The 13,376-nt window shown below is 43.8% G+C and overlaps 1 protein-coding gene across 1 annotated transcript in view; it reads left to right on the top strand.

The window, feature by feature from the left end:
- Positions 1-13,376, top strand: part of LOC134353132 (oligophrenin-1-like) — a 241,667-nt gene that overhangs the window by 189,860 nt on the left and 38,431 nt on the right. The window contains exons 20-22 of the mRNA XM_063061073.1: positions 1,811-2,155; positions 7,997-8,156; positions 11,486-11,536. Coding sequence (XP_062917143.1) covers positions 1,811-2,155; positions 7,997-8,156; positions 11,486-11,536 — 556 coding nt within the window. The remainder of the gene's footprint in view (positions 1-1,810; positions 2,156-7,996; positions 8,157-11,485; positions 11,537-13,376) is intronic.

The raw sequence follows: 13,376 nt of genomic DNA, 5'->3' as shown, positions 1-13,376 counted from the left end.
TTTCCTGCAAAGTGTAACACAGCATAGATACGGGCCTTTTGACCCATCTGATGCATGCTAACCAAAATTCCCATCTAAGCCCATCTAATTCCCATCTAATTCCCATTTGCCCATATTTGACTTGTGCTGCTCAGAATCTCTCCTCTCTGTGTATCTGTCCAAGTACCTCGTGCCTGCCTCGACCACTTCCCCTGAGAGCTCTTGGCATACGCTGGCCACCCTTCAGGTGGACAAGTTGCCCCAAAAGCTCCTGTAGTTCCCCCCCCCAACTCATCTTAAACTTATGCCTTCTAGATCTTGATTTCCCCAAACCTGGGAAACAGACAGTACACATCACCCTGTCTATTCCCCTCATAACTTTATACACCCTCAGAAAGGGTAAAATGAGGGAAAACACACCAGTGCTCATTAAGGGATCAGAAGTGGAAAGGGTGAACAATTTCAAGTTCCTGGGTGTCCACATCTCTCGGGATCTATGCTGGGCCCAACATATTGATTCAGTTACAAAAAAGGCATGACAGCGGCTACATTTCATGAGGAGTTTGAGGAGATTTGGCATGTCACCAAAAACACTCACAATTTTCTGCAGATGTACTGCTTTCTAAGTGGCTGCATCACCGTCTGGTACGGGAGGGCGGGGTACCACACAGGATCAAACTACGCTGCAGAAATTTGTAAACTCAGTCAGCTCCATCTTGGGCAGCAGCCTCCGTAGTCAAGGAGCAACGCCTCAAAAAGGAGCCATCCATCATTAAGGAGCCTCAACACCCACATCATGCCCTCTTCTCATTGCCACCATCAAGGAGGAGGTACAGAAGCCTGAATGTACACTCAATGATTCAGGAACAGCTTCTTCCCATTCACAACATATGCTGGTGATTCTGGTTCTCTGTAAGGTCACCCCTCAGTCCCCTGTGCTACAATGAAAAATGTTGGGTGTGATCTTCAGGCAGGCTCTTGTGCCTCCTATCTGATGGTAGTAAGGAGAAGAGCGCATGTCCTGGCTAGTGAAGGTCTTTAGTGACGGATGCTGCCTTCCTGAGGCACCACCGCCTTTTGAAGATGCCCTCGATAGTGGGGAGGGTTGTGCCCATAACCGAGCTGGCTGAGGCTACAACTCTGTGGCCCCTTCTGACTCTGTGCTTTGGAGCTTCCGTACCAGGTGTTGATGCAACCGCATAGAATGCTTTCTACGGTACATCTGTAGAAACTTGCTGGAGTCTTTGATGACACACCAATCTCCTCAAACTCCTAATGAACTATAGCCACTAGCATGCCTTCATCTTGATTGCATCAATAAGCGGGGTTCAGGACAGATCCTCTGAGATTTCGGCACGGACTAGAAGGGCCGAGATGGCCTGTTTCCGTGCTGTAATTGTTTTATGTTGATTCCCCAGAACCTGAAACCAATCACCCTTTCACTGCTGACCCAGCAATGTGGATTAGTGTGTTTTCTTCACTTCCCCTTCCTGAAGTTCACAATCAGTTCCTTGGTCTTATTGACGTTGAGTGCAATGTTGTTTTTGTCACACCACTCAACCAGCCAATCTATTTCACTCTGGTACACTTCAGTGTTTAAATAGTTTGGCGCTTTTTTTTTACCACAGGCTAGATAAGACATTTTCTTTCAATTACCTCCTTTGCAACTGAAGTTTTGGGGATGATTATATTTAATATTCTTAACAACTGGTGACAAGTAAACATGGGCAATTGTCAGATCATTTATCTGTTTCAGAAGTGGCACTTGCTGGGACTGTTACCACGTTTTAGCCTCTTGCACGCGTAATACTGATTTTCTGTTGTTTTACAGTTGGTGCAGGGAACACAAACCAAAATGCCAATGGCGGCAATGAGATGCTACTGGGCGGTTTGGGCGCCCCCCCAAGCCCCATCCCACTGCAGCGGACAACAAAGTCAAACCTGGGCACTCTGCGAGTGGCAGAAATGGAGCCTCCTACTCGGCAAGCTGCGGGCAACCAAAACCCGGATTCGGACATGGGGAAACTTGCACCAAAATTGAAAGATGGAAACCCGAGGCCAGCGACAAAGACTGTAAATGGGGCACTTTTGCCAGACCAGGGCTCTGGCAATGTCTCTCGAAAACCATCCTTTCAATCAAAGCTACTTCCTTCCAAAATGTTTTACACTGAGGATGGTAAATGCATTTGATATACTTTAATGTTGGATGGGCATGGGATATTAACCTTGCAATTTCTATGGAAAGAAGCCACTCTCTTATTCCACACTGTACAGGATAATGATGGGAGTAGATAGGGTAAAAGCAAGCAGGACTTTTCCACTGAGGTTGGGTGAGACTAGAGCCAGAAGTCATGGGTTAAAGGTAAAAGGTGAAATGTTTAAGCAGAACATGAGGGGGGTAGGTGTGTGGAATGGGCTGCCAGCAGAATGTGTTTGCAGGTTTGATTTGAATATTTAAGAGACATTTGGGTAAGCACATAGAAGGGAAAGGTATGGAGGGATATGGTCCAGGTGCAGGTCAATGGGTCTAGGCAGAGTAATAGTTCAGCATGGACTAGATGGGCCAAAGGGACTTTCTATGCTGTAGTATTCTGTGCCTTCAACTCCTACCAGATTCATTTTGCCATTTTAAACTGAATTAAACCTTAAAGTCAAGAGTGACTGATTAATTAATTAGATGCCTGTTACATGTTTAGGGCAACTCTGCCTGTCCTTGGCCAAATAGAAGGAATATTCATTGCTGCTTCATTTACCAATTTTTGTTTGCCCAGTCAGAGTTGATAGCCCTGAGCTAAACCCCTGAACGTGGACCACTCTTAGTCTGGTGTCTACCCTTTGACCTGTTTGGCATGGGTGACCCTACCAAGAGCCAAAGCATAAGGCCCTGACTCCAGCCAACACTCTGGGTCATTCAGACATGCGAGCCTCCAAATCCTACAACAAGGCTGTGGTCATCTTGGAGGAAGTGTGACTGATAGGGTGACTTATTTCATTGGCTTACTTTCACCCTCATTCCAGTAAATAGAACAGCATACAGGGATCATTCGACGCTTTATATGAACAAAGAGGTGAATGACAAGTTAGAGTCATGATCCTCAGCTATGGTGTCATCACAGTGACCTCTTCCCGACCTTACCTGGAAAATTGGGAATCCAGGTGAAGCCAACTGAATCAATGAAGTGAGAGGTTTGCTCAACTCCAGATTTATGTACACAGCGCATACCAGGCTACTCTGACCTCTTGGAGTGTTTGTTGTTAAAGCGCACACAAACTTTAAACACTTAGGATAACCCGAGTGTTTAAAGTTTATGTGTGCTTTAGATAAGATTATAAAATTACGAGATTATAAGATTAGCTTTATTTGTCACAAATACATTGAAACAGAGTGAAATATGTCATTTGCATCAACGACTGGCACCGTCCGAATACGCACTGGGGGCAGCCCATAAGTGTCAGCAGACTTCCAGCACCAACAGAGCATGCCCACAACTCACAAACCCTAACTAATCCGTACGTCTCTGAAATGTGGAAGGAAACCCACACAGTCGGGGGAACGTACAAATTCCTTACAAACAGTGGCAGGAAGAGTGTTACAATAGCCATTACGCGACTGTGCCTCCCACCAACAGGAAGCGTGGCATTGGCTTATCAGGTTGGTACCTTGGAAGCCACCAGGAATGTACGAGAGGGGATTTGTCATGGTGACTAGTTGACCTTTTGGAATAAGTGCTTGACATCGGGAGAGGGCAGCTCAGTCACTGAGGAGTACATCTCGCGAGCTGAGCTGAGGGTACGTGGTGTTCAATGTGCAGAATGGATTAGTTAATAATAGACAAAGGGGCAATTGGGTGAAATTAGGCTGGTTGACCCCAAGGTCTAGAAATATACACAGTGCCTATAAAAGTATTCACCCCCCACCCCCCGAGGATTTCATATTTTATTGTTTTACTACATTGAATCACAGTGGATTTAATTTGGCTTTTTTGACACTGATCAACCGAAAAAGCCTCTTTAGTGCCAAAGTGAAAACCGATCTCTACAAAGTGATTTAAATTAATTACAAATATAAAGTACAAAATAATTGATTGCATAAGTATTTACCCCCTTCAAGTCAGTATTTAGTAGATGCACCTTTGGCAGCAATTACAGCCTTGATTTTGTGTGGATAGGTCTCTATCAACTTTGCACACCTGGACACTGTAATTTCCCCCCATTCTTCTTTGCAAGATTGAGGTCAGGTCACTGACTTGGGAACTCCAGGACATTAACTTTGCTGTTTTTAAGTCATTCCAGTGTAGCTTTGGCTTTATGTTTGGGATCATTGTCTATCTGGAAAACAAATCATCTCTCAAGTCGCAGTTCTCATGCAGACTGTGTCATGTTTTCCTCCAGGATTTCCCTGTGTTTTGCTGCATTCATTTTACCCTCTACCCTCACAAGCCTTCTAGGGCCTGCTGCAGTGAAGCATCCCCACAGCATGATGCAGCCACCCCATGCTTCACAGTAGGGATGGGGTGTTTTTGATGATGTGTGGTGTTTTTGGCTTATGCCAAACATGGCATTTAGTCTGATGGCCTAAAAGCTCAGTTTTGGTTTCATCAGAGCATGGAACCGTCTTCCAGCTGACTTCAGAGTCTCCCACATGCCTTCTGGGAAACTCTAGCTGAGATTTCATATGAGTTTATTTCAACAGTGTTTTTTTTCTTTGCCACTCTCCCATAAAGCTGTGACTGGTGAAGCACCCGGGCAACAGTTGTTGTATGCACAGTCTCTCCCACCTCAGCCACTGAAGCTTGTATCTCCTCCAGAGTTGTCATAGGTCACTTGGTGGCCTCCCACACTCGTCCCCTACTTGCACAGTCACTCAGCAAATCTGGCCTGCTCTAGCCAGATTTACAGCTTTGCCATATTCTGCCCATTCCTTGATGATTGACTTAACTGTATTCCAAGGGATATTCAGTGACTTTTAAATTTTCTTGTATCCATCTGTTTTCAATAGCCTTTACATGGTTTTGCTTGGAGTGTTATTTTGTCTTCATGGAGTAGTTTTTGCCAGGATACTGACTCACCAGCAGTTGAACCTTCCAGATACAGGTGTATTTTTACTACAGTCAATTGAAACACCTTCACTGTGCACAGGTCTGCAAAAACAGATCTCCATTTAACTAATTATGTGACTTTTAAAACCAATTGGTTGCACTAGTGATGATTTGGTGTGTCATATTAAAGAGGGGTCAACACTTATGCAATCAATTATGCGTTTTATACTTGGAATTAATTTAGATCGTGTTGGCGCGTGGCCAAGTGGTTAAGGCGTTCGTCTAGTGATCTGAAGGTCGCTAGTTCGAGCCTTGGCTGAGGCAACGTGTGTGTCCTTGAGCAAGGCACTTAATCACACATTGCTCTGCGACGACACCAGTGCCAAGCTGTATGGGTCCGAATGCCCTTCCCTTGGACAACATCGGTGGTGTGGAGAGGAGAGACTTGCAGCATGGGCAACTGCCAGTCTTCCATACAACCTTGCCCAGGCCTGCGCCCTGGAAACCTTCCAAGGCGCAAATCCATGGTCTCATGAGACTAACAGATACCTATAATAATAATTTAGATCACTTTGTAGAGATCTGTTTTCACTTTGACACAAAAGAGTCTTCTTCCATTTATCAGTATCAAAATTAAATCCACTGGGATTCAATGTTGTAAAACAATAAAACATGAAAATTTCCAAGAGGGGTGACTACTTTTTGTAGGCACTGTACATGGGTCGCGTTGAGGGGGGTGGGAAGGGTCAGTTAGGCTAAAATTGGGTAAAACAGTGTTGTCACATTCGCATCAGAGGCTGGTTTATGTCTTATATCGGACAATATATATTTTTTAAAAGATTAGCATTATTTGTCAAATGTACATTGAAACATACAGTGAAATACGTTGTTGCATTAAATCAAATCAGTGAAGATTGTGCTGGGCAGCGCACAGGTGTCTCCACACCTCTGGCACCAATGTCGCAAGCCCACAGCTCACTAACCCTAAATGTGTAACTTTGGAATGTGCAAGGAAACCGGAGCACCCACGAGGTCACAGGGAGAATATAAAAACTCCTTACAAACCCCCGTGGGTATCAAACTCCGATCTTGCGCTGTAAAGCATCGCACTAGTTCTTTCGCCGCTGTACTGCCTGATAGCGATCCAAGGCAGTTAAAAACTTTTGCATTACGCACAAAATGCTGGAGGAACTCAGCATCTTTCCCATTGATGCTGCCTGGCCTGCTGAGTTCCCCAGCATTTTGTGTGTAGTGCTTTGATTTCCAGCAAATGCAGAATTTCTCTTATTTGTAGCTAAAAACTTTTCTCAGGGATAGGACTTGGCTGATTGCATACAACTGAGGCAAGGGAGAGCAGTAAGCCGAAACAGTGCAGTTCAGTGTCCTTATTACTGATTTATTGCTTTCGATTTTTCAATATTCCTCGAAAACTGACCCCATTAAGGCTTGCAAGCACCTTGCTTTGATACTAGCTGACCAGTGACCCTAATAAATCCTTCCTGGTGCTTACAGCACCTATGGACAGATATTGGATTCAAACAAATTTAATAAAGTTTGCTGGTGGTTTAAAACCTCCGGTTTCTATTTCATCTCCAAGGGCTGGACATGCGAAATAAATTAAGTGCAGAAGCTCGTGCTCTCAGATCACGACCCGAGATGTTTGCTGGTAACCCCTCAACACGGCAAGGCAGGAAGTAAATGCTTTCATTTCAGTAATGAAACATTAATGGAGAGGTGGTTTAATTTTCCATTTGAGGGTGTTTTTACACCAGACTGCAGTGTCTCTCAGGTGCAAGGATCATGGGCTTCTGCTGCAGAGTTCCATTTCATTTATTACCTGGTGGGCACATTCTCACCAGCTATCTGACAATGGCATACTAATCGTGAACACAGCCCAGCACATCACACAAACCAATCTTCCGTCCTTGGACTCACTTTACACTGCACGCTGTCGGAGCAGTGCTGCCAGGATAATCAAGGACACGACCCACCCAGCCAACACACTTTTCGTCCCTCTTCCCTCCGGGAAAAAGCTCAGGAGCTTGAAGACTCGTACGGGCAGATTTGGGAACAGCTTCTTTCCAACTGTGATAAGACTGCTGAACGGTTCCTGACCCGGATCTGGGCCGTACCCTCCAAATATCCGGCCCTGCCTCTCGGTTTTTTTGCACTACCTTACTTTCCATTTTCTATTTTCTATTTATGATTTATAATTTAAATTTTTAATATTTACTATCAATTTGTACTCCAGCGAGCACGAAAAGCAGAATCAAATATCACTGTGATGATTGTACGCTCTAGTATCAATTGTTTGGTGACAATAACGTAAAGTATAAAGTATAATCCACCAGATCTAGGCATTCGCATCTAATGTAGAGGGTTAGATCTTCACATCTCAATGAGGTACACAAATTTTCTCCGAATGTGGATGGAATTCTGAATATTCCAGGATGCAGTCCTTAGCTTTGAAATTCTGATCAGTATGCAGATGATTCGCTTCTTAACAACATGGTTGATGTCTTTGTGACTGACAAAGCATTTTGCCTCTGATTAATATAAAACAGCGAGAGGGAATATTGAGGGGCATCAGTGCTGCATGGAAGATCCCCCCTTGTCACCACCTGGTGAAGGGAGCAGGATCAACTACTGGGTCAACAGGGCATCTTCTATTTCAGATCAGTCAGTAGCAATAAGTTGCAGAGGTAGTTCAGGTGAGTATTGTTACTGCAGTGTAGTAGCATTCAGAACTTCTGACAAGGGGTTGAGATAATTTGTCTGGATACAATAAAATATAAACCTTGAATTCATTAAGATTTGTGCAGTGACCTATCCAACTTATGATTTTACCCCAGGGGTCAACAAGCAGTTGAAGTCTTTCTGTTTGAAATTCACATGTGTCTGATGGTGGGGATGGTCATTTCTCAGTGACAGTACCCTACTTGAGGGAGTAAACCTTTTTCTCCCCCTCTCCTTTTCAGGTGACTATAGTAATGTTATATCTCGAGCCCACCAGGAGAAAAGCCCTTCAGTCCTGCAGCGCCCTCCCATGAGACCACCAGACCCTCCCTGTCGGGACAAGATCCCTCCGCCTGTGAAAGCAGAGCCACCCAGTAGCATGGAGGACACTCCGCCTTCAGTGTAAGCTCAGGTTTCTGGTGAATAACTCACATCTTGTCTAATTGATCCAAACCCCTCTCTGAGCATTATGGCTGACTTTATGGGCAATGTATACAGTACTGTGTAAAAGTCCTGTGATTAGGCTAGGGTTAAGTCAGTGGGTTGCTAGGCAATGCGCTTGGTGGGCTGGAAGAACCCGTTCTGAACTGTATCGTTAAATAAAATTTTAAAAATTAGGGGCAATTAATTGGCAGATAGATGATGGAAAAATGGCAGGCCACGTAGGAGGGGTGGGCCAGAGTGATCTTGGAATAGGTTAAAAGGTCAGCACAACATTATGGGCCGAAGGGCCTGTACTGTACTGTGGTGCTCTATGTTCCTAAAGACAACTTGGGGAGAGAAATGGGGAAATCACTTAACAAGATGGGGTGGGAGGGGGTTTAGTGGGAAAATGGGGAAGAGAAAGGTGAGAGGGGTGGGCATTGGACTTGTGAAGGAAGATAAAGCAAATGGCTACCTGATTGAATGTAAACTCGAGGTAAATAAGTTTTGTGACACCTAGAAAACCAGATAGGATACAATAGTTGATCACAGAATAAGTTAAGTTTTTTTAAGAATTGAATTTTCTTTGAGCCTTCAAGCAACATAGCATCTGTGGACTTGTTTCAGAAGTGTTTTAATTACTGACAAAACATAAAGTCTCAGCCCACTGTGTCAGTTATTGCTTTGGTCTCATTTAGCTGATAATGTTTAACAAACGTGCATGGGTTCTTTGTGTAATCAGTTCACTTAGAAACAGTGCAAGATGAGAGAGAAAAAGAATCCTTTCGGCTGCAAAGTTGGACTGAGTTGTGAGCTGGAGCTGTTGATGGGAGTGTGATCTACAAGACTCTTCTGATTTGGCACTTCCAATGGATTTCTTGCTTCCTATTGCGGGACAGTTCACTACCTTCATTTTTGGAGGAGGAAGACTATCATGGGAGTTTAAATTATCCTGCGTTGCCTCCATCCCAGGAACCTGAAGCAGTTTGAACCTGTGCCCTTAGAGGTCAGAAAATGTTATATAGCGCTGCAAGACTATGAATAGCGGAGACTTCTACAGAAAAGGAACCAAGGTTGTAAACCCATTTATAGTCTCATTCCTTTCGAGTACAGGTTGGTTTGCCAATGGCCATTTCCATCCTTTACTGTATGAAGTTAAATCCTACTTCAGCACAGTTTAGATGAATTGAACCAACACTCACAGTGAGAATTTAGCATCTGAAGAACTGAAGTATGTGTTGTCTGAACATAGGTTGCTTTGCTTCAGAGCAGTTTTATTATCTTCTGTTCAAATATGATTTTTGTTGTTTTAAATTTCGATTGTTTGCATGCAACAACATCTGTTCAATGCTGGAGTTTACACTCAGTTGACAATTTACCCAACCTGCTGAATAAGCATCCTACTTTTGTAAACAGATCCAGTATTTGGAATCTGTGCCAGTCCTGATGAAGGGTCACGGCCCAAAACGTAGACTGTTTATTCATTTTCATTGATGCTGCCTGCCCTGCTGAGTTCCTCCAGCATTTTGTGTGCGCTGATCTGTACCAGTTGCAGGTTTGAACCCCCAGTAGTTAGCCCTATTATTTTGTGCGACTGGCCATACATTGAGCCATACCTTAAGTCGTGCGCCTGCATGAACTTTGCTTGAAGTTTTGAAGCTGCTCAAAATGTAAGATGTTGATAGTTTATTGACATATTATTTTAGGGCATTTGCAGTCAGATTCCAATGAAAATACCTCTGTATTTCTTCAAATTCACTTTTGTCCAGAGGGAAGTTTAGTCTACTAATTTCCTTTATAAAAACCACCATTTAATGCCAGGTTACCCCATCACCCCAGATTTATGAAGTTCTCACCGGTACTACTCAACGTGAGGAACTTCCCACTCCATTTTTCATTTTGATCTTCCATTTTAATGAGTCAAATGGCTCTTGGAAGGTGACAATTAATTTACTCTTAACCTTCCAGATCCAAGTGATCCCCTGATCCAGTGATTAACATTGCTAGAAGTTAATGACCAAGATCCGGAACTTGTTTATTGCAGCTTCCTTGAACTTGGAGGAAGCCCATCATAGATTACAAAGGTGGTTCCACAGCTTTTACAAGGCTGTTTTAACCATTCGTTTGTCCTTTCCTCTCTACCCCTGTGACTTGTAGTTCCTTCTTCTGTTTCCACAATATGCCTTTGTGTTAAGTTCATAAATATAGGAAGGAGCTTGAAATTGGACCAGCTTGTTTTGTACAGAACCCTCGCAGCCTGAAAGAGGTCTTTACCAGATGAATGACCAGATGCCATTGAAACCCCCACCATGACAGCTGAGTCAGATACTCCTGGTTCTGTTTTCCTCTTTCTCCATCTTTCCTCTATCTTGCTCCCTGCTCACTTTCAATCTTCTGAAGGCAGTGATTGCAGTGCAGTCTTATAGCTGAAACTGTAAGATGGAGACGCAGCTATGACAAGTGGTGCTAAGATCCTTCCAGAACTGCTCTCCGCACATGAGAAGATGGACAGAAGAAACCATGGCTGGATTTTGTCTTCCCCTCACCGTATTCTGCGATTTTTGTTTTTGATTTCATGCGCTCGTTCTGAAGCCTCTGTTCCATTGCCCCTCATGGCACTGCATGTCCTTCCACTCTCCATCCCCTCTGCCCCACCCTCACCTCCCACTTCTGGCTCACGTACTTTCTAGTGTTTGGCCTCTGCGTTAAATTGAAGAGCTCCCTGAACAGTTTTTTGTCCCTTTTTGAGTAGGAGTTAGGGGTGTGGTGAGAATCGCATTGAATTGCTTTTTAGGGGACTTTCCAGGTCCAACTTATCTCTGAGTATAGCACATAGATCCTTGTGATTTTTTTTCTCCCTCTCTATTTGTTTTGGGTTTTGAATTTCGGTCCAAATGGGTCAACAAAATTAAGAACACTCCTTTGAAGGAAATTGCAAGCTGTTCTTTACTTTTCCCTTTGGCCCACATTTTCTCTTCAAAAGTAGATTTTGAATGACAGTACCCTGGCCCCAGGGTCAGCAGACAAGCCAGGTTCATCGGGAGGCTCTGCCCTGCAGCTCTGTGTCATAGAGAATTGGGACAAAGAGGAGTCACTCCATTTTGGCGTGTGGTCAGTCCTGAGACTGCCATGTGCGAGCATCCAATCCACAGATGTTTGGTTTGCACGTGTACTCCTGATTGAGAAGGATTCTGCAGCCGTTCTAGGTATTCATCCACTGGAATATAAAGCCATAATCTTTCCTTTTGGTTTTATAATGATTAACCTCTTCCAAAGGAATACTTAGACTGTACTGTTTTAATTTACAGGGTTGCTTCCAGAGCCAAGTTTTTTGAAAAGGCTGCTAGAGTATCAGGCAGGTAAGAGAGAATGATTACTATTGATTCTCCATTATTTTGTTTCTAAAACATCCTCTGCAGTACCCAGGAATTTGCTTTATACACGATGAGTGCTTATGGGAGGGTAAATTCTGTGAGGAAGGCTTAATCCGTTGGATTTTTGAAGTGAAGATGATTTCTCGCCGTGACTTGTGCTGAAATCGAGTGTTCCACTGTATAATTCCTGATGCTGAACAAGTTTGCCAGTGTTCTGCACACTTCGCTTATGAGTAATTGCATAGAATTACAGAAGGTTCAGGAAATTGCTTCATCATTTGATCCAAGTGCTGCGGCATTTTTTGGCGGGCAGCGGAGAGGGAACTGAAGGCTGTGTTCTCACTTTGCTGTTACGTCTTGGCTGCATCACTTTGGGATGCACTGAGAGTGGGTGCTACCTGTTGGTGGGGGTGGGAAACTGCCGCGAAACTTCGGAAGTTGTTCTGATTGCTCACTGTAGCTTTGGCAGAAAATGGATGGAAAATGCAATACAGGATTATCCCTCCAATCTTCCACAGGAAAAGTGACGAATGGTTAGGAGAACCCTTGTGATTAACCTTTGGCAATCGATATAATGGAGCTGTTAGAAGTACTTTTGGATGAGCTGCTGACCTCGGTTTCTCTCCTTTCAAACGCTCCATGTACAGTAAACAGTAAAGGGTAATGTAGGTTGGAAACATTAGTCATAGGGATAGGACAAGGATTCTGAGGAAGCTAAATTTGCCGTGGTTTTACCTGTGCATGTTGGGGAGTGAGATTGTTGGAAAGTTGAAGCTGATATCAATAAGATTGAAAGAACGCAGAGAAAATTTACAAGGATGTTGCCAGGACTTGAGAACCCAAGTTACAGAGAACGTTGAAGTCTAGGACTTTATTCCTTAGAGCGTAGGAGAACGAGTTCAAAGTTAATATATTACTGAAGTACATATATGTCACCATATACAACCCTGAGATCATTTTCTTGCAGGCACACTCAGTAAATCCAAGAAACATAATAGAATCAATGAAAGACCGCACCCAACGGGACAGGCAAACAACCAATGTGCAAAAGACAACAAATTGTGTAAATACAAAAGAAGAAAATAAGAGAAATAATAATAACAAATAAATAAGCGAGAACATGGAATGAAGAGTCCTTGAAAGTGAGTCCACAGGTTGTGTGAACATTTCAATGATGGGGCGAGTGAAGTTATCCCCCTGGTTCAAGAGCCTGATGTTTGAGAGGTGATAACTGTTCCTAAACCTGCTGTTGTGGGTCCTGAGGCTCCTGTACCTTCTAACTGATGGCAACAATGAGAAGAGGGCATGGTCTAGTTGGTGGGAGTCCCTGATGATGGATGCTGCTTTCCTGTGACAGCCACCTCATGTAGATATGCTCAGTGGTGGGAGGGCTTTATCCTTGATGGGCTGGGCCATATCCACTACTTTTTGTAGGATTTTCTGTTTAAGGACATTGGTGTTTCCATACCAGGCTGTGATGCAGCTAGTCCATATACTCTCCACCACACATCTGTAGAAGTTTGTCAAAATGTTAAATGTTGTATTGAATGTTTGCAAGTTCCTGAGGAAGTAGATGCGCTGTCATTCTTCATGATTGCAGGAATGTGGTGAGCCCGGGGCAAATCCTTTGAAATGATAACACTTATGAATTTAAAGTTGCTGATGCTCTCTATCTCTGATCCCCCATTGAGAACTGGCTCAGGGACCTCCAGGTTCCGCCTCCTGAAGTCAATAATCAGCTCCTTGGTCTTGCTGACATTGTTGTGACACCACTCCGCCAGATTTTCAATCTCCTTCCTTTTCTGCTGATTTGTCATCACCTTTG

The sequence above is a fragment of the Mobula hypostoma genome, chromosome 10 (assembly GCF_963921235.1).
Source record: "Mobula hypostoma chromosome 10, sMobHyp1.1, whole genome shotgun sequence".
Lineage (NCBI taxonomy): Eukaryota > Metazoa > Chordata > Chondrichthyes > Myliobatiformes > Myliobatidae > Mobula > Mobula hypostoma.
Note: the sequence above shows the minus strand (reverse complement) of the source record. Positions and strands in the feature narration are given on the sequence as shown.